Genomic DNA, 25,971 nt, shown 5'->3' with positions numbered 1-25,971 from the left:
ATTCTGTCTGTAGCTGCCAGGTGGGTATTGTGGCGGCATTGTCTGTCTCACCGCAAGGTGACCAGGGTGATCAGCACTCCCAGTTGTTCCATGCAGAGAAACAGGTCTATCCTGGTGAGCTTGTCATGAAACAGGGAGTAAAATGAGTATTCACAATCCAGTGGGTGTCGAAGTCACCATATGTCATGTAAGTGTCAGTGAATGAGCCAATTGTGAGTGTTGTGTGGTGCGAACGCAGGTGGCAGTGTATAGGGAAAGGGGTAGAGTGGTCAATATCAACATAAGGTACGCATTTGAACTACCCCCCCCCCCACCAAACCAGAGACCTGGTTGCTGTGGTTACAGCGAAAGTACTTAAGTGAGTGTCGAGGAATTGTGCCTAAATTGTGACAGGTCTGTGCCGCACAGCTGCCCCATCCACTTTGTGCAGACCTTTTGTGGTTCCGATGATGTGAGACGAGTTTCCTGTATCATGGCAATGTGTGTCTGATGGAGTTTCAGATATGTGTAAATGTGATACCTCTTCACGAGAGTGCCCATATTGCGCACATTTCACATCAGGATATGGTACTGTGTGGTGTGATAGTCCATGGTTGTCCCCATTGTGTGATCTAGTGGTGGGAGTCGAGGTGAAGCATGTGGTGCCCCACAGTGTCCCTTGATAGAAGCACCCTGTCACAAGGGTGGTCATTCCCTGTCGCTGCTGGTGCCCCCTGGCGACGTGTGTGTGTGTGGGTGACTGGTAGCTATATTAGTAGACTCCATCAGAACAGTTTGCTAAAACGTGAGTAACAAGGAGCCAAATCGACTGCATGCCCCCCAGAACAGTGGACACGTGCGTCATGAGCACAAGTTCCTGCAATGCAGCGAGGCTGGGTAGTTCTCACTGTGCATGGGGTGAAAGTTTCCGCAGCAGTAGGGCAATCTCAGTAGGTCATCAGCCGACATTAGCATGACTTTAGGAGCATGGGCGATGTTCCTAGACGAAGGCTCAGATGCGTCTGTGCCTGAACCAGAGTCCAGGACAGGTTTGGACTGCAGTACTTTGAAAGAGTTTGTGCTATTCTGGGAGGCCATCTCCACTGCTCAGGCCTGCTCTGCTGCCACCTGATCATGGATAAGGCCATGTCCTGGTGGCTCTGCACCTCCTGCATTTAAGTTGTGGGATCACCCAGTCTCCCTCTGCCGGACTGGACTCTGCTGCATGTGCGAGGCCCTTCGTGAGGACCCAGGTCCAGAAATCTTCAGGTGTCAACTTGGGGACCCTGTTCTCCAGCACAGTGGTCATTTGCCACTCCTCAAGGAGGAGTTTGATGCTTGGGTGTTCCAATTGCTCCAGATACCTGAGGAAGCTAATGTTGTGGCGGCGGCATGAGTGCCCCTTGCCGTCCTCCGCTCAGTGGTGCAAGGAGGCCACCTCCTCCTTCATTCTGTTCAGTTTGGCCTGCAGCTCTCGCACTGTGGGGCCTATGGAGGTCAGCTTGGACTTTGCGTCATCAGCCCAGTCCACTAGTTCGTGGTGGTCCGCCCTCAGCAGTTTCCCTTCCAGAGAGACTGCTATTTTTAGAACTCGAAAAATCTATTCACCCACTCTCTATGGTAAGTCCTATTTTATCAGGTCAGGCTATTTTTCGAACCTACTCTCCCCTTCTGGGGAGTTGACAGAGAACAGGAGTTCTGTTCAGTCAGAAAGTAAAGTAGCAACAAAAATGCCTTTAAATCTAGTTCTTATCTTATCACCTTTGCTCTATGTGCACAGAGAGAGGTCAAAATTCAGTTTGTCTTCTTAAAACTATTTTTCATTTTGACTTCAGAGTTTCTGGATTTTGTAAGGTGAACTGTCTGACCTACTGCACAGTGACTGTGAAATGAAAAGTTGTAGGGTGTCGGGTATTTCCAAACATACAACATTTAAATAACTAAATCAACTGTACAACCAGTTCAAAATATATTTCAGTAGTCATGAAAGACCATTTTTTGTACTTGTGAGTGATGAAGAAAATATTGTAATAAGATAAAAACAAACCAGAACATGTTTTCGGAAGCCCAATTTTCACAAATTATTGTTAATACACTATATAGTTTTCTTTGCAAAGCTGCAAGTTAGTGGGAATGTTTATGGGCATTTTCTGGAAATTTATTGTCTGTAAATGACAGTGCGCTACTACTTCATGCTTTAGAAATATAATTATTAAAAGTGGATGCTCTATCGATATGTTATACCTTCTATGATGAACCTATATTGAGCAAATCATGTTTTTGGTTTAAATAAATAAGAAATGATTGAAATTACATTCGGGATCGAGCGGTATAAAATATAAGACCCTATAATTTTAAAGTTTGCTTTATGTATTTAGGGTGGCCCATTGATGTAGGAATACTAACGTTCTCACTGGTTAGGCTACCATATATGGTCAGGGACCCCCTTGTTTAAGTGGCAAGGCTAAAGAGGTCCAGCAACCCCCAGGGGACTTGACCCTTGGAAGGGAGTCTGAGGTGACCCTCAGCAGTTGGGAGAGCCAACAGAAGCAGTCGCAGCTCCCACAGGTAACCCACTGGCATCGGGCACAGTAAGTCACAGTGAGGAGCAGTCAGCTCACCTAGAGAGGAGCCCCTCGTGGCTGGAGCAGCTGAGAGGAAACTATGGTTGGCAGGAAGAAGTGCTAGGGCCAGGGCTACTTGGAGCAGGAGACAAAAAACCTTGGTAGCTGCAAGAGTCGCGGTGCACAGGGGTACTGCCTTGCAGGGAGAGGCAAGGGCTCACGTCTCCCAAGTTGGACAGCTGGCAGAGAGGAACAAGGCAACCATTCCAGACCACCACCTGTGATGCAGGATCCACACAGTTCCAGAGGAGAGCAGATCCACGCAGCTGGAGGTCATTGCAGTAGGTGCCTGCTGATGCAGGGAAGTAATTCCTTCACCCCAAGGGAGATTCCTTCTTGCTTCCTGGTGCAGGCCGAAATCTTGTCCACCCCAGAGGAAGCACAGCCAGGGAAATGTTGCAGCTGCTGGTAGGAGCTGGAAAAACAATTTTGCAAAGTCATCGCCATAGTTGTAGCTTTGTCAGTTCCTGAAGAGTCCAGTTGCGGTTTCAGTGGCCAGCAGTCGAGGTAAACGATGTAGAGGAGTCCTGGTGGAGTCTTGCACGTTGAATTTGGGGACTCACCCTCAGGGGAGTCCCTAAAGGTGTGTTTGGGCACCTACTAAGGTGACCACCTATCAGGAGGGATCTGTGACGTCACCTTCCTGACCTGGCCACACAGATGCTTCCAGGGGCCTCTGCACATCTTGGTTTCAAGATGGCAGAATCAAGTGGCCACCTGGAGCAGCTCTGGGCACCACCACTGGAGTGGTGATGGACAGGGGAGTGGTCACTCCCCTTTTCTTTGTTGTGTGTCAGAGCAGGGACGGGGGGGGTCCCTGGACTGGTGCAAACCAGTTTATGCAAAGAGGACACCAAATGTGCCCTTCAAAGCAAACTAGTGGCTTTGGGAGGCTACCCCTCCCCAGCCTTGTAACACCTTTTTCCCAACAGAGAAGGTATTGCCTCCCTCTCCCACAGGAAATCCTTTTGTTCTGCCTTCCCCTGCCTGAGCTGGTCAAGCAGCAGGAGGGCAGGAATCTGTCTGAGGGGTGGCAGCAGAGCGGACTGCTGGGAAAACACCAGACGATCGGTAGGAGCAATACTGGGTGTCCTCTAAGGAGATGCCCAGAGTGCATGGAATCATGCAACCAATACTGGCAACAGTATTGGGGTATGATTCTGACATGTTGGATACCAAAAATGCCCGGGTATGGAGTTACTATTGTGTAGCTGGACCCAATTAACTGACCTGTGTCCAGTACACAGCTAAAATGGCTTTCCCGCACTTACGAAGTCTAGCGCAATAGAACTGGTCTTCGTAGGAGCACCTCTGCTCATGCAGGGGTACCCTCACAAATAGGGACCGATCCTTTCCCCTCTGGGCTAGGAGGGCCTACCATAGAAGTGACTTACAGTGACCTGTGCTGAGAGGGTGTATGCACCTTTTCATGCAGGCAGGCCTGCAGACACATTTTGCATGGGCTCCCATGGGTGGCACTATACATGCTGTAGCCCATGGGTAACCCCTGGTTCCCCAATGCCCTGGGTACCCAAGTACTATATACTAGGGACTTTTATAAGGGGGAACCAATATGCCAATTGTGGGGAGGGGAAAGTCATAGGCAAGCAAATTGGAAGAAGAGAGCACAATCACTGGGGTCCTGGTTAGCAGGATCCCAGTGAAAATAGTCTAAGCATACTGATAGCAGGCAAAAGTGGGGTAACCATTGCAAAAATAAGGTACTTTCCTTAAAGGTAATCCAGTATCATCCATTGGGAGAGATAGGTCTTACACTAGCAAAAAAAACGAATTTAGAAGTGTTTCACTACCAGGGCATGTAAAACATAAAAACAAATGTCCTACTTAAAAAAAAAAATACAATGCAGTCTGCCCTATGGGATTCTTAGAGACTTCCTGTGTGGTTTGCCTGGACAAAGTTTTGTTTTGAAAGTGCAATACAGGCTGCAATGGCAGATCTGCGAGATGTTTAAAAGTGCTACTTTAGTGGGTGGCACCGTGAGGCCCACTGCCTTTATCAAAATCTTTTTATAATAAACGATCAGGCATCTAGCCTTAGTCGTTGGCTTGTCACCATAACCGACTTAAGCCCATTGTACTTGGTGTAAGCTTTCCACAACGCAACCATCTGGCAGACGGTCATAAAAGTACAAATATATTCAAAATTATAGTTGGCAAAGCAAAATACTATGTCCCCTAAGAGAACCTAATAAGAATTATTGAAGTGCATATCTTCTGTCTCCAAATTTATTTTGGTAGCTCACCAACATCAAAACCCTTGCTTACTGCACTAATCTGTGACATTCTATTTAATGAAATACCTGCATACAGGCTTTAGCACAGTGTAATTACCATCCATCCTAAATAGCCTGTTGGTTTTTTAATGAATGCTTTTTAAAATAAGTAGGCTAGGCCTACTGGCTTTGTCATAATATTTGATAAAAAACAGATTAAACCTGTAAAATCTGGCATGCTTTTACCAATGAACTGATGAAACTTTACCCTTGAACTTTGGCTCTACACTTTACACCAGACTAGACTATTGAGGTGCGCAGGAACTGGCAACCATCATGCATTGTTCTAAAATCACAAATGTCTAGAAAAATACAACTTAAAAAATATGCAACCCGTCTCACCAGGGCCTACGAAGAATCATAACCGCAAAACTACCGCGGTTTGTCAGAGTGGGTGGTCAACGTGAAAAACCTTGCCTACTACGGTAATCTATGTGTTCTGTGCAACAAAATACCTATTTGTTTTCTTTAATGTAGAGTAATAGCAATCCATATTTGAATACCTATCAGTGTTAACAGTAAATATATCATACCTAGTGCCTTTTATCATAACATTTCATAATAAATAGATCAGGCCTATAGCTGTGGTCATTGAGTTGCCACCATAAACAATTCAGTCCTGCTGCATCCGGTATAAACATTGCCACAGGCCAAAGGGTGCAGTGCATGAAGTGTTTTTAGTGGAAGTACACACATTCAGTCCAGTTAAATCTTGTGTTTTTGTGGTCAGACATGTGGGTGGAGCCAAAACCCATCTATCAGTAGTATTCTGAAGAATCTTTTTTTTGTTGATCTTAGTCAGGCAACAGTTGCACTGTCAAGCCAGACCTGAAAATCTATGTAGGGTAATGACTGCCCTCCTCCCATCTGTGCCTCTGCCAGAAAAAAAACACCAAAAATTATCTAGTTATTTAAGACACTTTAATAGCTTTACAGTGTCATCTGTGTACACCTGAAGGTTCAAGCTCAGGCAACTGGATAAATACATGATCACAGCTGAATAGAGGGCAAGCACTTTTTTTGTGGAAGCATACAGCTTCTGCCCAATCAAAACATTTACTCCTGGCTCCCAGCATCTGGGTGGAGACAAATACATTACTTCTGGTGACTCTCAAAATTATGTTGCAAAGCTTTTACAGTCAAGCAAGACCATAAAAATTTCACTCTCGATGGTGTGGTTTTTGTATGCTTGGAAAACAAAATATTGTGCTGTAGGCTTTATCTTGAACAGTTCCTTAAATGCCAAGTATAATCATTTGACTGCAAGAGTGTTGGTGCACTCCTGTGCTAGACACTTTCTTTCTTGTTTGTGTCAAAAGTTTATTAAATGTCTCCAAAATCTTAAGGTTTCTCTAGGATAGTACCCATTCATTCTGTATGATATCAATAGAAAACTTTTTTTTTTTTTCAACTTTAAACCATCTTTATTGGGTTTTCTATTATTGCATGGAATACACAATGGCTATGTAGGAATAATTACATTACATCAGGCACTCGTCTTACAGCACGATTACAACTTGCTTCAAACGATATACTCTGGATGGTACAACTGCTTGAAGAAAAGCGACAGGAAATAAAAAGATTAACAGTCTAAACTTCGAGCTTCATCCCTGATGCGGGTTATTGCAAATCTAAATCTGAATAAAGAACTTTTATATAGCACGCTTTATATTGAATGTCCTTATTAGTTTAAGCAACATTAAAAGTAAGAGCGGAGTCAAACATGAATTCAAACTGCTTCACAGACAGGTCTCTAACATTAGAATTAATCTACTGAGCTGTCTTACAAGTAATGTAGTCCTATACTACTGAATTATTATTATTATTTTTTGTTTGTTTCTTCAGACGTCTTGTAATTTTTCACCTAAATGCATAAAAGCATAATGATGGTATGTTTGTGGTACATGATAACTATAAGATGAACATGTTAGATTGCAGTCACTATGTTGCTTGTGGTTTCAAGTGTTGCTAGTAATGTCGAATATGCCTTTGTAAGTTTGATGTAGTCTGATTCTGGGTACATTAATTACATTTGAATTTCTGATTAAGTTTGTCTAGTGTCCTTGGCTGCTGGTGTACTTAAGTGTTTGCTTCTGAGTTATTGTTCCGTCTTAAAACAATTTGCTCAAAGTTTTAGTGGTCTGTGTACTAGATGTATTGAATAATTTTTCTTATCCTTGTCTTAGGAAACCCCTTTGTAAAGCAGACTTGATGTTTTAAGCAGGATGAACGCTGCTAAAAGGACGTTGAGCAAGAAGGAGCAAGAGGAACTGAAAAAGAAGGTAATATAACATTTCTTGCCTCATTTCAGAGACATAACATTGAATATCACCATTTTAATAAAGGAGAGTAGTAGTTTTTGGCCTAGAAAGCTCTAGAACTTTGTTTCACGGGGGACTATGTTTAGTTCTGGCTGTTGCTGACATTTGTGAGACGTTTTATTTACTTGCAGTAGAGCCCACCCATTACTTACCATTGGTTGGCTTCATCGTCACTCATTTCCTTGCGTCTCTTAGGCCAGGCGGGCTAGCTTCAGTTACTTTTTGTGGGTCTCTCTCTACTGGAGCATGGCTGACATACTGCTTCCTTGCCTAGTGTTTTTTCACTGCTCACGTTTTTTGAGGTGCCATTTTGTTTAATAATTTTTTTAAAATTTTGTTGCACCACTCCATAATAGTGCATGGGTTTGCATTCTGTTCCAGGGTCCTGCTCTACTTTGACATCCAACTTCCCCCTCATATCCTGTTGCTTACCCTTCAGTGGATTGGTTCCCTCATCCCTCCCCTGCCACCAGGTTGCTTGCCTTGTCCCTCCCACCCCTCCTGTGTTTTTCCTTGCCCTTCCCATCCTCTGTCTTGTTGCTTGCCCCTCCCACTCTCCCATTCTTCTCCGCATTGTTGCTCCCCACTCTGCCCTGTTATTTAAGAGCTACATATCAGCATACTTCCAGCTTTCTTGCATGTCCACAGTTTGAAACAAACAATGGTAAAGTGAATAGGCTTTCCCTATGAGATCTATTGGCTTGGTCAGTGTTTTTAACCGTATTATCTAAGTTGCACTCTCTTCTTCTAAATCGCCTTCTGCCCCGCCCTTCTGCCAACAGTTTAACAAAAGCACTAGCACACGGCCAAGGCCATTTCAGCAATGCTGCACAGCCTTTTGCCTTCCTTCTCCTATTTTTCTGACCCTCTTTTTGATGGCCTTAGGACACTGGGCACTTAACCACTGCTAATCCGTGCTAAAGTGCATGTGCTCTCTCCTCTAAAACGTGATATGTAAAGTTGTATACCATATATCCAGGGCCTGTAAATTGATTGCTACTAGTGAGCCTGCACCGATGATTGTGCCACCTACAGAAGTAGCCTTCCAAAACTGCCTCAAGCCTGCCACTGCAGTGCCTGCGTGCACAGTTTATTGCCATATTAACCTGGCAATTCAAACTTATTGGTAAGGCCTAACCTCCCCTTTTACTACAACCAAGTCACCCCTAAGGTAGGCCCAAGGTAGCGCTATGGGCAAGGTGCTGTGTATGTGAAAGGTAGGACATGCACTTATATGTTTTACATGTCCCATTATTGACAAACAACCTATTCATGTTCCGTTACTGCTCCTCTGATAGGTTAGCATTGGGACTTCACTTGTAACTTCTTAAGTGGTCTTTTTTGATCTTAGAGTAGTAGCGTGGGCATGTTTGGCATGTTTGGAGTGGTAGTGAGAAATCCTGCTTACTGGTGTAGATAGATTTTACAATACTCTTTTAGAAAGCGGGCATTTGTCTGTGCTTATAACTCTGGTGTTTTGGAGCCTGACTCCAATCCACGTCTAGGGCAGTGACAGCTACACTTTGTGCATACTTTACCAGACCGCCAACACACAGGAGGGGCTTGGTGTGACAGGAGAGACATCTACATCCATCTGCATACTGATAGTCATCCTGGGCTGGGGAGAGGAGAGTTGTTCACACCTCCATGTCAATGGGCTGATTACCCCCTTCTGATGTCTGGAGATAGGGCTGGTTTGGAAGGGGGTTGTGTTTCACTTTAAAGGGTTCCTCTGAAGTTACCCTCTGAACAAAGGCATTTTTTAGTATAAACACAGGGGATCTGACCCCATGATTTCAGAGCACTTTTGGAACTGGGACTGAACCTCTGCCAGAAAGACTGTGGACTGCATAAAGGATTTATCTGTGCTGCTTTTCTGTTGTTGCCCTGCTGACTGCTGGGTGCCAAAAGGACTCACTGGATTGCTTTTCTGCTTGTTGCCCTGCTGTCAGCTACTCCCTGAATTTGAACTGCACTGGCACTGTGGTGTTGTGAGGAAATGCCGCCTTATCTACCCTAGACTTGCCTGGATGAGCTGGCCTACCACACTGCATTGTGCTCGGTTGTCCTCCTGGGACGGGCTGCCGCAGAATTGGCTGTAGACCTGAGTACGGCCCAGCAGTCCCCTTAAACAGAGCATGTTGGACCCTGCCTTTTTGTTCCCTTTAATATAGCCATGGTCAATGCTTCAGTTTTTACTTGCTCCTGTTCATAAGTGTGGGTAGCTTTTGATTGCTGCTAATGTTTATGAAATGCTCCATCTAGGGCCCACAGGAGGACGGGCCGCAAAGTACAGGGATCACCAGCCCGTCTCACCTGTCAGAGCCTCTGGGAAAGAAGCGCCCCTGATGGGATCCCTCGTGTTGGGCTCAGCACACCGCTTGCATTGAAGCTACTGCCGCACTGCGAGAACTCCCCCCGCCTGAAGTAAAGTAACCATTGCAATCGGAAACTCCCTCAGCGCAGCCCCATCCTCCTGAGCCTGCTGATGGAGGGACGCTGCAGGGGCCTCTGCCGATCGTTCATAGTTGAAAGCATGCTAATGGACAGTGGCCTGCGTTTCCTGAGGAGGGCCCATTCCTGCCAAGAGCAGCGTGGTGAGTTGGGCCCTGGGGGAGCATAAGGACTACACCACAACCCCTGCGGGTTGTTTAGTAGGGTCCCAAGCAGCCCTCACAACTTCGCTGCACTCCTCACAGCTGGGGACATACATGTGGCTTGTCCTTGCCTGCCCTTGGCAGTCTCCAGTGACTGAGGTTCTGATTACCGGTGGGGATCAAAGGTAGATCACCAAGGCACAGAACTTTGTCTAGGGGCCATACCAGCATGAGTTGTGCCATGCAGGCCCCCCTCCCTCCCCTTGTGTTTCCGGTCCCAAAGGGCTGTAATTAAGTAGTACTTTGGGGAAGTTGATCCTCTACAAATCACCTGCTCTGAAGACCACATGGACACAGTAGTGTGAGGACTCCTCCAGCATGAAGAAAACCTTACCGTATTTTGTGCAATAGACATGCAAGGGCGTACTGTGACTGTTGATGTGGCAATTTATGTGATTTATATTGCTTCATTCTCACTGTCTATGACTCGTACATCTAGTGCTGCTTTCCCATGCCATGAATATTCCCTAGAGTTGAGATTTATGTCACTTTCGATTACTTCCTTACCCAGGGTAACAAGTACTGTTGTCAGTAATGATTTATAAGGTACAGCAGTTACCACCCACATGCTTTACCGCTGCATTTTGTGACCTGACAATGTCTTTTTTTACCTGACTTGTCAGGGTGAGTGTTGTCACTGGAGTGGTACCTTTTGTACAATTCTGATGATCTATGTTGTTCGTTTACTGATGTACTTGTATATAATACAGAAACCTATTTTTATATAAGTTAGTGTGGAGTCTCTTTTGAGGTGTATTTGTATCACTGGTGTGAGTGTGTTGTGAAATGCTTTACACGTGACTTCTGGAGATAAGCCTAACTGCTCTCCACCAATCTACCAGGGGTGAGCACAGGTTGTCTTAGTTGTTTAACTAACTTACCCTGATTAATGTGGAGGGTTCTGCCTGGCGTAGGTGCACACCCTAGCCAAGAAGAAACCCCATTTCTAAAAATAACTGTTTGCACTGAAGAAATCTCTAGGGACTACCATTCTCCCAACTTTCCTTAGATTGGAGCTTGGATTTAATTTGGCCATAATCACGCCATTTGATCAAGTGGGGAAGGTGGGAACTGAACTCTGTTCTGTTCGTGCCCCACATTGCAACTTGGCTACTGTGCCAAAATCAAAGTCTGTCCCTTCAACACATATCAAAATTTTAATGTCTGGTGCTCCTATGCTGTTCATCATAAAAATAACCCACTCCTGAAATTTAGCCATACTCAGCCTGAAGAAACACGTTTTGAAAGAAACCTCCGAAGTGAATATATTTCAACTTAGGATAAATGGACAATTTAAATGATACATTCCTTTTTATGCACAACAATGAATGGACACAGAAACAAAAGTATACGTTTCGTGCCAGCATGTTGCCACACTGTGTTTTGTGTACACTGTAACGGGGGCCAGCAATATATTTGTGTAAGCATAGGCTTGCCATCTAGGTAGATGTATGGAGCGAGTGCCAGTACAGAACACTGCAAAAAAAACAGTGCTAAACATGCCAATGCATCAATAAGGCCAGGGACTGACGGCTGGGGAGTTAATGAGAATTTAATCACCCACTGTGCAGCATTGCATTAAAATGAAACATTCCGAACACTTGTTACATATTTCCGGGGCCCAGTATCAGCACGGCAGCAGGTGCAGTGCACAAAAGAGGCAATTGCTCCACTACTCAATACCTACTTAATGCTTAACCCTACCAACCCAGAATTCCTGCTCATGCCTTTGTTAGGCCTCCTAATCCAAACTTTGTTCTAAGTGATGAACCTGAATCGATTCGAACCCTAGGTCTCACTCAATGCAAAGTCTCTCAGATTCAGCCTAGATCTCTAGCTCACCGTCAAACACCGCCCCAAAACAAAGATAACACTGTACCAGTTCTCCAGCGAAAGTAAAATGGTTTATTCCAGAACATGAGTTCAAAACTGTTGTTCGGGCCTTTGTACTCGCTCCTCTAAATCAGTGGTTCTTAACTTGTGGTCCTGGGACCGTGGGGGCCTGTGACTGCTTAATAAATTAAATGTTAACAGATCAATAACATGCATATAAATAATAAAAAAGCAAAATATAAAGTTGAAGAATGCAAAAATTCTGTTAATGTGAAGGAATTTGAAAACAGGGGCTACAAATTGTTAGTATCCTCAGATTGATTTATTGGACCAGTACAGGTGCATCAAATGGAATACATTGTGGATACAATGTGCAAAGAGTGGCTTTAATAGAATTTAGAGAAGCTCCAACCTTACTATTAACTTTGTTTTTTTAAATTTTTTTTAAAACACTTGTTTGTGAATTAAATAAAATATTTCATAATTGATGTATTTGTTTTATGAACGCTTGTGTCTGTAATGTTTGTGTTTATTTTGCAGTTCAAATCTTTTAAAATGCTTAGGCTGGGGTCTTGGGCTCTAATAATTTGGTGCAGGTCACTGGTTCCAGTAATGATTAAGTGTGAGTCCACAGAAGTCAAAAGGTTAAGAACCTCTACTGAAAATGATAGAAATGCACGGATCCACAACTCCTCAGATTCTACATATATATGCAGCAGCATGCATCGCTAGGAGCCTAAAGAAAAGACCACATCACCCCTATGCTGATGGAACTCTATTGACCACCTTTGCCAGCTGCATCACCTCCAAAGCTGCTGCGACCAGCACACCTGCTTGTTTTGCTGACCAGCTTACCATTTCCGCTGGCTCTTTGCACATCCTTTGCACACCCTTAGATGGGGTGCAATCAGGCTGGAATGAGGTGCACCGAAGATCTAGAATAACATCCATGTATCCATCAGGACTGTCCTACTTGTACTCCAGTTTAGTAAATAGCTGAAGAGAAACCCCTTTAAAGAGCAATACATCCTCATTGAGTAACAGTCTACTTTCACTCTTAGGATTTGGCTACACAGCTAGTTACATATTGATGGTGTCTTTGCTTTGCAACCTGTCCTGCTCTCCATTGCCCATCTTCTACTTTTGTGCTTTATAAATACGACATGCATGCATACTAGCAAATTGAATATTAGGAGTAATGTAAACTGCATTTTACAAAGCAAAGATTTTCCGTTTTTAGGATTGGAAAATAATCACACTAAAGCTGTTATGTACCTTTCACATTCCAAAAACAAACACAGATAAAATAGTACCTAGATATGTTTCCATTTAATGTTCAAAATAGTTAGAGAAAAAAACCCACAAAAAAGTACTTCTTTCCAAACTTGCTCTTGTAAATAACAGCCTTGTACTTTTAATTGAACATTTGGGTTTCAAGCGATGTGGTTGTGAAACTTTAAATATTTTTTGATTGGGTGGTCTCTAAAAATACTATTACATTTTATGGGAGGGAGTCTGTTGCTTGTTGAGTCTGTATTATTGGTCTTGTGGCAACAGTGAGGCTTGTTTGTTACTGGACAAAATCACTCTGCGTTTCTCTCCCTATTATCAAACCTTGCTTGTTCAAGTTTTCTAGGATTTCATAAACTAGAATGTTTGAGATTGGTATTTGGAATGTGTGTGTGTGTGTGTGTGTGTGTGTATATATATATATATATATATATATATATATATATATATATATATATATGTTTCTCCAAATGCCACTGAAAATGCAGAACACTTAACGATGGGTGCCTCCTCCGTGCAAGTGGCATACACGTAAAACATACCAACAAAAACGGCTTTCCTTCAAAGCCATAAAGGAGCACTCTCCAGGTTGCAGTTAAGTTCATTTCCCCAGCATGACGCGTTTCAGCTAAATTCCTTTCTCAAATGCCAGCAAAATAAAAAGACACTCGTATTTGGCTGTTTAAATAGTTTCCCTTCATTGTTAGTTTCGATATTAGTCATCAGTGAGAAAGGACTTCAATTCATCCATAAATCACTCTGCTCAGAGCGCTGCCATTTTAACATGTGTTGTTTATAGTTTAAAAGTCCCAGTTGCAGTAGTGATTCAGGGCATATTCATACTGTCATTCTAATCGGCCCGCTTTCAGCATGAAAACTCAATGTTGTTGTGGAAATATGCGAATGTCTTTTCATGAAACAAATTAGTTAAGCCTGTTCATCTCCGTCTCATGCCCATATTATTTCCATACCTGAAGGCAGCAGTCTCGTGACTAATGCCAATCCATGTAGTCATGTCCTGTAAAATCAGCAAGTATTTCAATATTTCAGGGCTACGGCAGTTCTGGCATTTTTCATTATGAGTTTCTCCAAATGCCACTGAAAATGGCGAACACTTAACGATGGGTGCCTCCTCTGTGCAAGTGGCATACACGTAAAACATACCAACAAAAACGGCTGTTCTGATTGTTAGGTTGTGCTAAACTGACTGTCCATGTCTTGCTAGCTACAAAAAGAGTTCAGAACTAGTACAAAAAACAGAGTTCCTCTCGAAATTTTTTGATTTTTACTTTGAAAATGTTAGAGTTGTTAAAAAATTTCTTTAAAACGTTCTGTTTTAGAATGGAGTATATTTACTTTATTGTTGTAAAAGAACGCGACGTCTTTTGTAATAACTTGTTTTTATAATTTTCTAAAGTTTCAAGGGATTACCTGCACAGCTCATCAGAAATCTTTGTTCTGCTAGGCACAGACTTTAGGTGTGCTTCTAGCACTGCAAATCTGAAATCCATGTATTACAAAAATACTCCATAGCCCAATACTTGTTGCCTTTCTGGCTTCACCGGATACTATTACTTCTGTATTTTAGCTGTTGAAGATGTCAGTCCCTTAGGTGCAACTTGTTTACTGTCCTTTGTTAATGTGCACTCCTTCATACTGGATTGTTGAATGACAAGGAATAACAACTGTCTTATCCTCTCAGATCTACAAACTGGCACACTTAGGATTTGCTAAGTGACCGAAACGATGTACCAGGACTTGCAAACCACAAACATTTATGGTTGACCCCTGCCCTTGGATTCAACGTATTTGGCGGTCACAGACTTCACCCAAACTGACAGACTGGCTTACAGAAACATTTTGAATAACCATTTTCTGATTAAAAGTCTACAAACTGGAGAATCAGCTGACTAGATTCCTCTGTCCATCTGCTGATTCTGACCAATTAGGTTAACATTAGGGTAGCTATTATAAAATCCCTGTATCTGACACCAGGAAGAGACTGCTAAGAGTGGTGTGATTGATCTTTTGAAACTCATCGCTCCTCTAAGAGGCAGGTTTGATACAGTACTAATCTGCTCTGATTTACCTTTCTATACCAAGGCAACCACAAAGACCCCACATCACCCTCCCCTTCCTTATGCCCATTTAGCATTTCTCCCTTCAGCGTCCCTAACCTTTCCAGATCGTTGGACAGAACATTTCTACAGGTCTCGGTTAGGATGGCAACATAGTCTAAAGGCCGGGGACACGGTATTCTGTGGTTCCAATTTGTTCTTTTATTCATTCAGTAATGTTCACATGTTGCGAGTGATGCCTTCTGCTGATGTTGTCCACTAAGCAATTTGATAAATGTACTAAGGCTCAAAACCAAATATAATACAAAAATGAATGCAAAAAAGAACATTTTGCAGTGTTTTATTTGAATATAGTAGCTCTGTGGTTACTAAGAGCTTGCAGAAGCACTTGGAGTTTTGGAACAGTGAATCTTTTGTGGATTCACATACTGTGCATTTTTCTGCCGTTCAGTGGTTGTGTCCTAAATTCTTCTGTTAGTCCCATTCTTTTGTTTTGTATAGGCAGCATCGACCACCATTTGATGTCCTTGCCCTTCCACTTGTGACGTCAGATGCCTGAAGTGGAAGCACGTTTGTTTGGCCACCATCTTCAGTTTCTTTTTCCCACATTTGGGGTTCTGCTGAACATTTTTCAAAGTAGTAGAGTTTTGCATTTAGGATTCTGGGGGGAAAAGACAGAAAGGACATCTTTAGAGGCACCTTCACAGAGGAAACAGCAGTTTCCACTGGAAAAAAACACATCTGGCAAAAACCAGTCTATCACAATGTTGGAGAATGAAGGTAGAGCATGGAGAACACCCCCTTTCGATTTTAACCAAAGTGTGAGCACAAGTATGCCAAGAAGGACAGCCACAAGTTCTACAGTCTCTGCCTCCTGAAAGATCACAACACCAAGGGCTACAATGCGTGTGCACAGTTCTGTTCCAGAACTTTAAAAGCGAGAGAAAAACAGAGGTGGACACATTATTCTATGTCACACTAAAAAACATCCATGAGGTACCTGAGCCTTTCTAGCGAACAGGAGAACCCTGAAGAGACAGACTTAGCTGATATAGGGGAAAGATTGACGTTGAAAAGGTCGCCGAGGCTGAGAAGAGACCAAAAAAATCATAGAAAGATAAACATAAGGTAACCCAAGGACATAGTGGTGTCGAACAGAGACTCTTCGAGTTAAAAGAAAAGCTACCCCAGCGCCAGCCCAGTGGCATTTGCAGCAAAGCAGAGGCAAAAAAAAGCCCTATAGGTCAAAGCAAAAAGACACTGTGGGCAGATGGGTCTTGGAACCGTCCTTGACACAGATGAGTGATCAAGAGTGTGCAGGAATAAGGGCCTTGAGAGGAAACCTTCTGATACTCAACACAGAATAGTAGCCCCTTGATTTCGAAAGAAAGAGATGGAGGCCATCTTGAAGAGAAACAGAGACCTTTTTGCATCACTCTAAAGCCACAGCTGGAAAATTAACCTGAGGGTGAAGTGGTGGACCTGCAAAAACCCACAACACCAGAACCAGGCAGGGAAGAGAAGGAAGAATTTCTCTTCAAGGAGAAGCTAGATCAGTTCGACAAAGGTTTCTTTAAAGAAGGGAAATGGCAGGACATAGAGACAGGCTCCCTGAAGAAGCATTAGGCACCTATCCAGAACATCCTAACCAGATGACTTTGCCATGTACAGTGCTATGGACTACAAGGCAATTAACACATGTAGAGTTCAGCTTGAAGAGAAACAGACTGAGTCATGTTTCTTACTGGAAACACTGCTGCCAGCGCTGAGAGAACCAGTTCCTACCAATATTATCCAACATGTTGAACCAGTACTGAGAGGCGTTCAAGAATTTGGCCTCTGCAAAGACTGTCACACCAAGAGTGGAAAAGGAGTGTAAACAGTTGTCACAAGACCCACCTTACATCATGGGGAATGTAAGTTCAAATTCAATCATCGTCATCACAACATGCAGGAGAACTAACACCCCATCATCCACAGGCCCCCCCACCAGATAGGGAGATGTAGGGCTGCCAAGAAGAGAGATTGGCAGGAAGGCAGTGGCAATTCGCTACTTCTAACACTCTCCTCCACTATTTCCAACACCAGCAGTGGAAGGGGATGGAGGAGCTTATGCAGCACCTGCCACAGCAATACCAGGCAAGGGCCAAAACCTTAGCTGAGGAGGGAAAGAGCATATGAACCACCTGGCTAAACTCAGCACTTGATGAGGCTGACAGCTGGTAGACAAGGATGTGAAGACTCAGCACAAAACATGCATGCTTGGCTGACGATCTCCAGGTTCAGACCGTAAGTTCAGGTGGTGATAGTGTATATGCCCCTCACAGGTGACAATCTCTTTGGTCCAGAGATGGATGAGAGTGTGCAGAAAATGAAACCAGCATTGGCATAACCAGTAGTTCTTGCCTATGGTACCTTTTGTAAGTGTTTAACCATGGAGCACTTGGGCGCATTGTTAAATACTTATAAGGACCCAAATGCTAGACCTATTAGATATGCCAATGCTTGTTCTATAAATTCCTAAACCTCCAAAGTATTCTCACATTATGGCGACAGAAGTATGTTAATCACATAACACTGCAGACAGTATGAACATGTCTTTTCTGGTAAGTAGGAGTGTACAGTGCAGGTGAACCCTAATTTAGGAAGGAAAGAGTAATGCAGCTGCTCCTGAGCACTAATGGTTCTGTTGGATGATGTGACAATGCTGGATCTGTGAGATGACAATCTAGCCATGATTCTGTGGGATAAAGCAATACATCTGTAAAAGAGCTGACTCTCTGGCTTGGCTCTGGAGGGTGATTTAAGGATGCTGGGTGTGCGTTGTGATGTAAGACCCACTGTTGAGAGTTCTGGTGCTAGGGGTAATAGTATGTTGTTTTTTGGTAAATGTCTGGTGTATACACATTGATGTAAAAGTGCATGATATGAGGGATGCTGTTAGAATGTTGGTCGTTTGTATGTATGAAGTAAGTGTGCTCTTTGGGATGGCCTAAGAATGATAGCCCTGGCACGATGAGGTCTGTGAAGTGGTAACTGGGGATTAATATAAGATCTCTGTGTCTGTATGTTGGTGGAAAAGTGCTGATCCTGTGTGTGGGTGCAAGACAGTAGTCTTTTGGCTGGCCTTGGTTTTTTTATTCTGTTCGATTATTTGAACTTAGGCTCTTGTGGGCAAATCTTGGAGTGCAGAGCTTTGTGGGACGGCACAAGAGCTGTGCTTACTAGGGTGTAAGAGTATTAATTCTTGGAAGGACCAGATAGCTTAGTTGTGTCACATTTTAAAATAAAGTGCACATTTTGTTGAGTGGGTTACCTTGTTGGGAACGTGAGTTGGCCTTTCCTGTTAGTAGTAGCCCCACGTTTAGGGCCACTGTCTTCCAAGTGAGTCCCTATGTGAACTGTTTAAAAGTGACACCTTTCCCTCATGGATAAACTGGGGCCTGGTAAAGTGTTTGATGGATGAGTTTTCCATCACCGATGTGACTAATATCCTGCCTCCTCCCTTATTACAAATGTATTGCATCTTAATGCACTTGTAATAAGGTGAACAGAGTATCTGTCACGTTTGTGACAGAGCACCCATTCACCAAACTCTAAGTGAGGCAATTGATATTTACAGAAATGTGTCCTATGACATGTACTAGTTGTGCAAACATGGTGAAATGAGTCTGTATTTCTAAACCATTTAATAAGAAATTTACTTTGGTCAGAGTAATCAAAGTGGCATAGCAAACTGCAGCAACTTAGTGATCAGAAGTAAAATAAAAAAATAAAGTAAACAGATGGGTTGTTAGAGTTGTTTGCACAAATATTAAAAAACCTTTAACTACAGTGTCAATGCCATTTCAGTCATTATGCAGGAATGGGCAAGGTCTTCCTCAGGATAGTATAAATATTCAATATTTATGATGCCACGAGTCGGGAACCTTATGAAGGACGAGTAAAGCTTCCATATGGCACAACTGGGATGTAAAGTGAAGCATGTAAGGCAACCAGAAATATAGCCATGTCATCAGTTGGAAAGTGTTCGAAAAAGCTGTGCAATGTCTTGAAGTCAGTACTGGAATAATCAAACATATACTGGCTGCCTTACATTAGAAGCACTGAGTGCTGGGCCATGGAGTTAGGGATTTGGTGGGGAGTCATGTGGGTGGGTGCGTGCTGTGCCCAGATGTTACAGTTTTGTGCCACAGCCGCATGACCCTTACAATGTGTTTGGGAAGTTGTATGCCATGTTTCTCAGGTGGCTAGTGTTCTACAAGGATGGTGACTAGTCAAGCCAGGAAGAAAGATAATAGTCTGCAAAGGTAATGGTTCATAGTGTGCCACAGGGAATCACACTGCTTCTGCAAGGTAGTGCCTTGTGGTGCCATGGAGATCCCAGTATTGTGCCTGAGAGAGATTCAGTGGTGTAAAAAATGGGTCTTTCATTCCCCAAGAGGTGTGACACTGCTGTGCCTGAGAATCAACCCAGATGGTACCCAACTTTACCCTAAAGTTTCATCGTATGAGAGCAGCTCTAAACTGAAAGTGTGAGTCTCTTATCGAAAAAAGTACACCCTCAGCATCTTTGAAGTACACCCTCAGCATCTTTGAATTTTTTTAACTGAACTTGAAAGAATGTGTCAGCCCTGTTAATATTTGATTTTCCTACACTGACTCATGATCAGTGTGCCAATGACATTCACTTCAGCCAGATATTTAAAGTTTACTGTTGATACTCAACTTGCATAGATGCATCTAGTTGTGTCCCCCTCTTACTGCGCCACCTTTTACTTTGTTATGACATTTGCATAGCGTGTAAGCCCCCATTTGGAACTGCAGTATACAAAACTCCTGATATTTTAATTAATGTACACGTTTTTCCACTGAGTTAGATAGTATTTGGTGTGTTAAATTACACAAATTGAGCCCACCCACTACCTAGTGCCAAGGCGCTATCACCTCCAGAAAAGGGGTGAGGACAGCTCTCTATTGCCAAAAAAGTTCATATTCTTCGGAGAAGGGTTATAAATATAAAAACAATGGTTTAGCCAGTAAAAGGGAACTTAGGTGACAAGAAAATGTCACAAGGGCCTTTATTACAGATAGGGTGCACTGCCATGATCTGCACTGCTGCACACCTTTAACTGGGCACAGAGCAGGGCGGTGTCCCCTATTATGTTGAATGTGTGGTTCCTAGAGCAAAATTGTACTTGCTCTGGGACCAGCACATAAGTGAAAGGCTAACTGGCTGCTTGAAGCTGCCAGTCTGCCTTTCGCTGTGCACACTGCAAACCTGCCTGCATTGCAAGCGGATCCCCCTTCTAGTTGGATGTAGTGAGTGACCGCACCTGCCAGATGTAGGATAAATGAGGGAGGTGGTCACTAGGACACCCCCCCCCCCCCTTTTCTGCTGACATGCTCAGAAGGGTGGAGACAGGGGTGCACTGATTGTGCACCATCTCTGTGTGGCTTTTATAATGTAGATCGTGTTTCGGATATACAGGATTTATTCAGCTTCTTAATAAACGCCCAGCAGTAAATGCCCCAAAGGGAGTATATCACACAAACACTCAGTGTGTGTAGTATGCAGAGTGCAAGTGAAAAATTACAATGCAATAGCCACAGAAAATGAATAGACATAATTTGAACACGTCTCCTGATAGGCTCTTTGCCTCAGCACCCACATTTCTAATATGGCAAGATCATAAAGAACACCTAGTACCTCATTTGCATAGAGCCTGCTCTCTTGCAAGTGAGGGTGCACTCCCCTGAGATAGTGCAGCTCAAATCTAGTGCTTATGTGATCTGTCTTACAGAGAGGGCTGCTAAATATCTATGGCCACTTCTCTTATACTGAAGTGCCCCAGGGGTGGATAAAGTGAAGGCACACACATGTTGCACCCCTGGGCAACTTTCTATACTATGGGCCCAGAACACTTTATAAATAACTTATCTGGGAGCTCACAAGAGTGGCAGTTATACCAGGCAAATGATGTGCACTTACGACAGAGACACTGACAGCCGGCAAGGGTCTTTTACACAGTGTTAGGAACTCAAGCACATGTCTTCCCATGTATAAAGATATGTTATAACAATTAAATATTTGAAAACATAAGACAGAAACAAACATGAAGGTTGTAGACAAATTATACTAAAATATACTGATAATAAATCCACCAGTCTTTCCCTGCATAGGTGAGATGAATATTCTAAGACTGATATCATAGCTTCCCTGTCACTAGTTCCATTCCCATGAGTGTTTTCCTCTTAATGGATTTGTCACGTAATCCATCATCTGCTGCACAATCTGCACATTTTCACAAAATAAATTTGTTTCTAGCTCAAATGGATCCAAACTTACTAAAACATGTTAACGTGTTGCTGCTCAGTGAAAGGCCTTTTGCAAAGACTGACTGGTCCCCTCTCTCTTGCAGTTTGCTGTGTTTGGGTGTTAGACTGTGTAGGAAGTTGGCTCTGTATGTGCTATTTCAAAGTGAGGAATAGCATGCACAGAGTCCAAGGGTTCCCCTTAGAGGTAAAATAGTGGTAAAAAGAGATAATACTAATGCTCTATTTTGTGGTAGTGTGGTCGAGCAGTAGGCTTATCCAAGGAGTAGTGTTAAGCATTTGTTGTACATACACATAGACAATAAATGAGGTACACACACTCAGAGACAAATCCAGCCAATAGGTTTTGTTATAGAAAAATATATTTTCTTAGTTTATTTTAAGAACCACAGGTTCAAATTTAACATGTAATATCTTGTTTGAAAGGTATTGCAGGTAAGTACATTAGGAACTTTTAATCATTTCAATTGCATGTATACTTTTCAAGTTATTCACAAATAGCTATTTTAAAAGTGGACACTTAGTGCAATTTTCACAGTTCCTGGGGGAGGTAAGTTTTTGTTAGTTTTACCAGGTAAGTAAGACACTTACAGGGTTCAGTTCTTGGTCCAAGGTAGCCCACCGTTGGGGGTTCAGAGCAACCCCAAAGTTACCACACCAGCAGCTCAGGGCCGGTCAGGTGCAGAGTTCAAAGTGGTGCCCAAAACGCGTAGGCTTCAATGGAGAGAAGGGGGTGCCCCGGTTCCAGTCTGCCAGCAGGTAAGTACCCGCGTCTTCGGAGGGCAGACCAGGGGGGTTTTGTAGGGCACCGGGGGGGACACAAGCCCACACAGAAATTTCACCCTCAGCGGCGCGGGGGCGGCCGGGTGCAGTGTTGGAACAAGCGTCGGGTTCGCAATGGAAGTCAATGAGAGATCAAGGGATCTCTTCAGCGCTGCAGGCAGGCAAGGGGGGGCTTCCTCGGGGAAACCTCCACTTGGGCAAGGGAGAGGGACTCCTGGGGGTCACTTCTGCAGTGAAAGTCCGGTCCTTCAGGTCCTGGGGGCTGCGGGTGCAGGGTCTTTTCCAGGCGTCGGGACTTAGGTTTCAGAGAGTCGCGGTCAGGGGAAGCCTCGGGATTCCCTCTGCAAGCGGCGCTGTGGGGGCTCAGGGGGGTACTCGCAGTCGTAGAGTAGTCCGGGGGACCTCCCTGAGGTGTTGGTTCTCCACCAGCCGAGTCGGGGTCGCCGGGTGCAGTGTTGCAAGTCTCATGCTTCTTGCGGGGAGATTGCAGGGTTCTTTAAAGCTGCTCCTTTGGATAAAGTTGCAATCTTTTTGGAGCAGGTCCGCTGTCCTCGGGAGTTTCTTGTCGTCGTCGAAGCAGGGCAGTCCTCAGAGGATTCAGAGGTCGCTGGTCCCTTTGGAAGGCAGGAGACAGGCCGGTGAGTTTCTGGAGCCAAGGCAGTTGTTGTCTTCTGGTCTTCCTCTGCAGGGGTTTTCAGCTAGGCAGTCCTTCTTCTTGTTGTTGCAGGAATCTAAATTCTTAGGTTCAGGGAAGCCCTTAAATACTAAATTTAAGGGCGTGTTTAGGTCTGGGGGGTTAGTAGCCAATGGCTACTAGCCCTGAGGGTGGGTACACCCTCTTTGTGCCTCCTCCCAAGGGGAGGGGGTCACATTCCTATCCCTATTGGGGGAATCCTCCTTCTTCAAGATGGAGGATTTCTAAAAGTCAGAGGCACCTCAGCTCAGGACACCTTAGGGGCTGTCCTGACTGGCCAGTGACTCCTCCTTGTTTTTCTCATTATCTCTCCTGGACTTGCCGCCAAAAGTGGGGGCTGGGTCCAGGAGGCGGGCATCTCCACTAGCTGGAGTGCCCTGGGGCATTGTAACACGAAGCTTGAGCCTTTGAAGCTCACTGCTAGGTGTTACAGTTCCTGCAGGGGGGAGGTGTGAAGCACCTCCACCCAGAGCAGGCTTTGTTTCTGTCCTCAGAGAGCACAAAGGCTCTCACCGCATGAGGTCAGACACTCGTCTCTCAGCAGCAGGCTGGCACAGACCAGTCAGTCCTGCACTGAACAATTGGGTAAAATACAGGGGGTATCTCTAAGATGCCCTCTGTGTGCATTTTTTTAAAAAATCCAACACTGGCATCAGTGTGGGTTTATTATTCTGAGACGTTTGATACTAAACTTCCCAGTATTCAGTGTAGCCATTATGGAGCTGTGGAGTTCGTTTTTGACAGACTCCCAGCCCATATACTCTTATGGCTACCCTGCACTTACAATGTCTAAGGTTTTGCTTAGACACTGTTGGGGCATAGTGCTCATGCACATATGCCCTCACCTGTGGTATAGTGCACCCTGCCTTAGGGCTGTAAGGCCTACTAGAGGGGTGACTTACCTATGCCACAGGCAGTGGGAGGTTGGCATGGCACCCTGAGGGGAGTGCCATGTCGACTTAGTCATTTTCTCCCCATCAGCACACACAAGCTGGCAAGCAGTGTGTCTGTGCTGAGTGAGGGGTCCCTAGGGTGGCATAAGACATGCTGCAGCCCTTAGAGACCTTCCCTGGCATCAGGGCCCTTGGTACCAGGGGTACCAGTTACAAGGGACTTACCTAGGTGCCAGGGTTGTGCCAATTGTGGAAACAATGGTACATTTTAGGTGAATGAACACTGGTGCTGGGGCCTGGTTAGCAGGGTCCCAGCACACTTCTCAGTCAAGTCAGTATCAGGCAAAAAGTGGGGGGTAACTGCAACAGGGAGCCATTTCTTTACACAAGCCCCCCCCCCAGCCCACAGGCCAGGAGACTCGGCCAAAGCTGGGAGAGTCTTCCTAGTCTGTCAGGCGAGGAAGAGTAGAGGAAATAGGCTGGTTTGTTGCAGGGCCTACTCTGCCTTACATCCTCCTGTTCAGGTCATTCCCTCTGGGGAACTGACCCACTTCCACAGTGATAGGACCTAGTCTGAACTGCCTCTTGTCTGTGCTTTTTATGTCTTCACCCATTCTCTCTATTTTGGGGTTAGAGGTATCCACCTCTGCTAATCTTATCTTAGCCAGGGTCACCCCTAGCTTACCCAAAGAGGTTACCCAGAGCTGGAGTAACCCCACCATGACCAACAGGGTCAGGGGGCCTAACTTGCTATTTGGTATGGGGTCAGACCACCATGCCAAGGATACTGCAGCCATAAAGGCTAACACCCAGCAGAGGCCACTGACAGCTGTCAGTGCCCAGAACCACACCTTTAGCTCTTCACCTACAAGGGAAGGGGCTAAGTTACAGGCTTCTTTGGGTTCAGGGTGCCTGTCTGCTGTATTAGAGTGGGGGGGTACCACATCTTGTAGTAAACACCCTTCTTCCACTCTTTCTTCTGTTAGCTGAGGAGCCACCCACTCAGGCTTAACAGTTGCCTGACTAGCCAGGACTTCTTGTGGGTCAGGTTGGACTTTATCAGAGCCACTTTTGGAGTTCTCCTCTACTGGAGCAGAATCTCCTTGGCTTGCTGGAACCTTGGCTAAAGGTTGTCCACCTTTCCTACTCTGTTTCCTTTTCTTTTTCTTCTGGGGCCTACTTGCATTTACTGCAGAGGCAGGCACTCCAGAATCCTTGGGAGAGGACTGGCCCTGGACCAGTTCTTCTCTTAGGCTCTGACTAACCTCTGGGTAGTCATTTCCAAGGAGACAATCAAGGGGGAGGTCTGTACTGACTACCACCCTTCTCCAGCTAAAAGTTCCACCCACTTCTATGGGCACAAAAGCCACAGGCCTATTAGTGACCCTGTCTGGGCTAACTCTTACTCTGGCCATCTCACCTGGGATGTACTGGTTTGAGAACACCAGCCTGTCATGCACAATAGTGTGACTGGCACAAGTGTCTCTCAGGGCAGTGGCTGGGATTCCATTCACCTGTAGGTGGTGGAAGTGTCTACTTCCCTCTGGAATCTCCAACTCACCTGTTGGGCCCTTTTTTCCAGTTGAAGGCTATGAAGACCTCCTCATCTGAGGAGTCATCCCCAATGGCTACACTGGTCACCCCTGGGATTTTGCTAGGGGGTTTGTTTTTGGGACAAGAAGTGTCCTTGGTGTGGTGCCCTGTCTGTTTACAGTTATGGCACCATGCCTTAGTGGCATCCCAGGTCTTACCCTGGTACCCACCTTTGTTTTGGGTTGTGTCTCGGGACCCACCCACCTGTTCTTGTTTTTGGGGGCCTACAGAGGACTCTTTTTCTTTGTTTCTAGTGTCACCCACTTTCTCCTGGGGAGGCTTTGTAACCCCTTTCTTTTGGTCACCCCCAGTGGAAGTTTTGGTTACCCTAGTCTTGACCCAGAGGTCTGCCTTCTTTCCCAATTCTTGGGGAGAAATTGGACCTAGGTCTACCAGATACTGATGCAACTTTTCATTGAAGCAGTTACTTAAAATGTGTTCTTTCATAAACAAATTATAAAGCCCAACATAGTCATGCACTTCATTTCCAGTTACCCAACCATCCAGTGTTTTCACTGAGTAGTCAACATAATCAACCCAGGTCTGGCTCGAGGATTTTTGAGCCCCCCTGAATCTAATCCTATACTCCTCAGTGG

General features: G+C 44.6%; 1 protein-coding gene across 4 annotated transcripts in view; it reads left to right on the top strand.

Moving 5' to 3' along the window:
• Positions 1-25,971, top strand: part of U2SURP (U2 snRNP associated SURP domain containing) — a 478,698-nt gene that overhangs the window by 12,867 nt on the left and 439,860 nt on the right. For all 4 annotated transcript variants that reach the window (XM_069213906.1, XM_069213907.1, XM_069213910.1 and 1 more), the window contains one exon: positions 7,084-7,179. In XM_069213906.1, coding sequence (XP_069070007.1) covers positions 7,123-7,179 — 57 coding nt within the window. In that variant the 5' untranslated portion in view covers positions 7,084-7,122. The remainder of the gene's footprint in view (positions 1-7,083; positions 7,180-25,971) is intronic.

This window comes from Pleurodeles waltl, chromosome 11 (assembly GCF_031143425.1).
Source record: "Pleurodeles waltl isolate 20211129_DDA chromosome 11, aPleWal1.hap1.20221129, whole genome shotgun sequence".
Classification (NCBI taxonomy): domain Eukaryota; kingdom Metazoa; phylum Chordata; class Amphibia; order Caudata; family Salamandridae; genus Pleurodeles; species Pleurodeles waltl.
The sequence above is the reverse complement of the archived record's forward strand: the minus strand, read 5'-3'. Positions and strand labels throughout refer to the sequence as shown.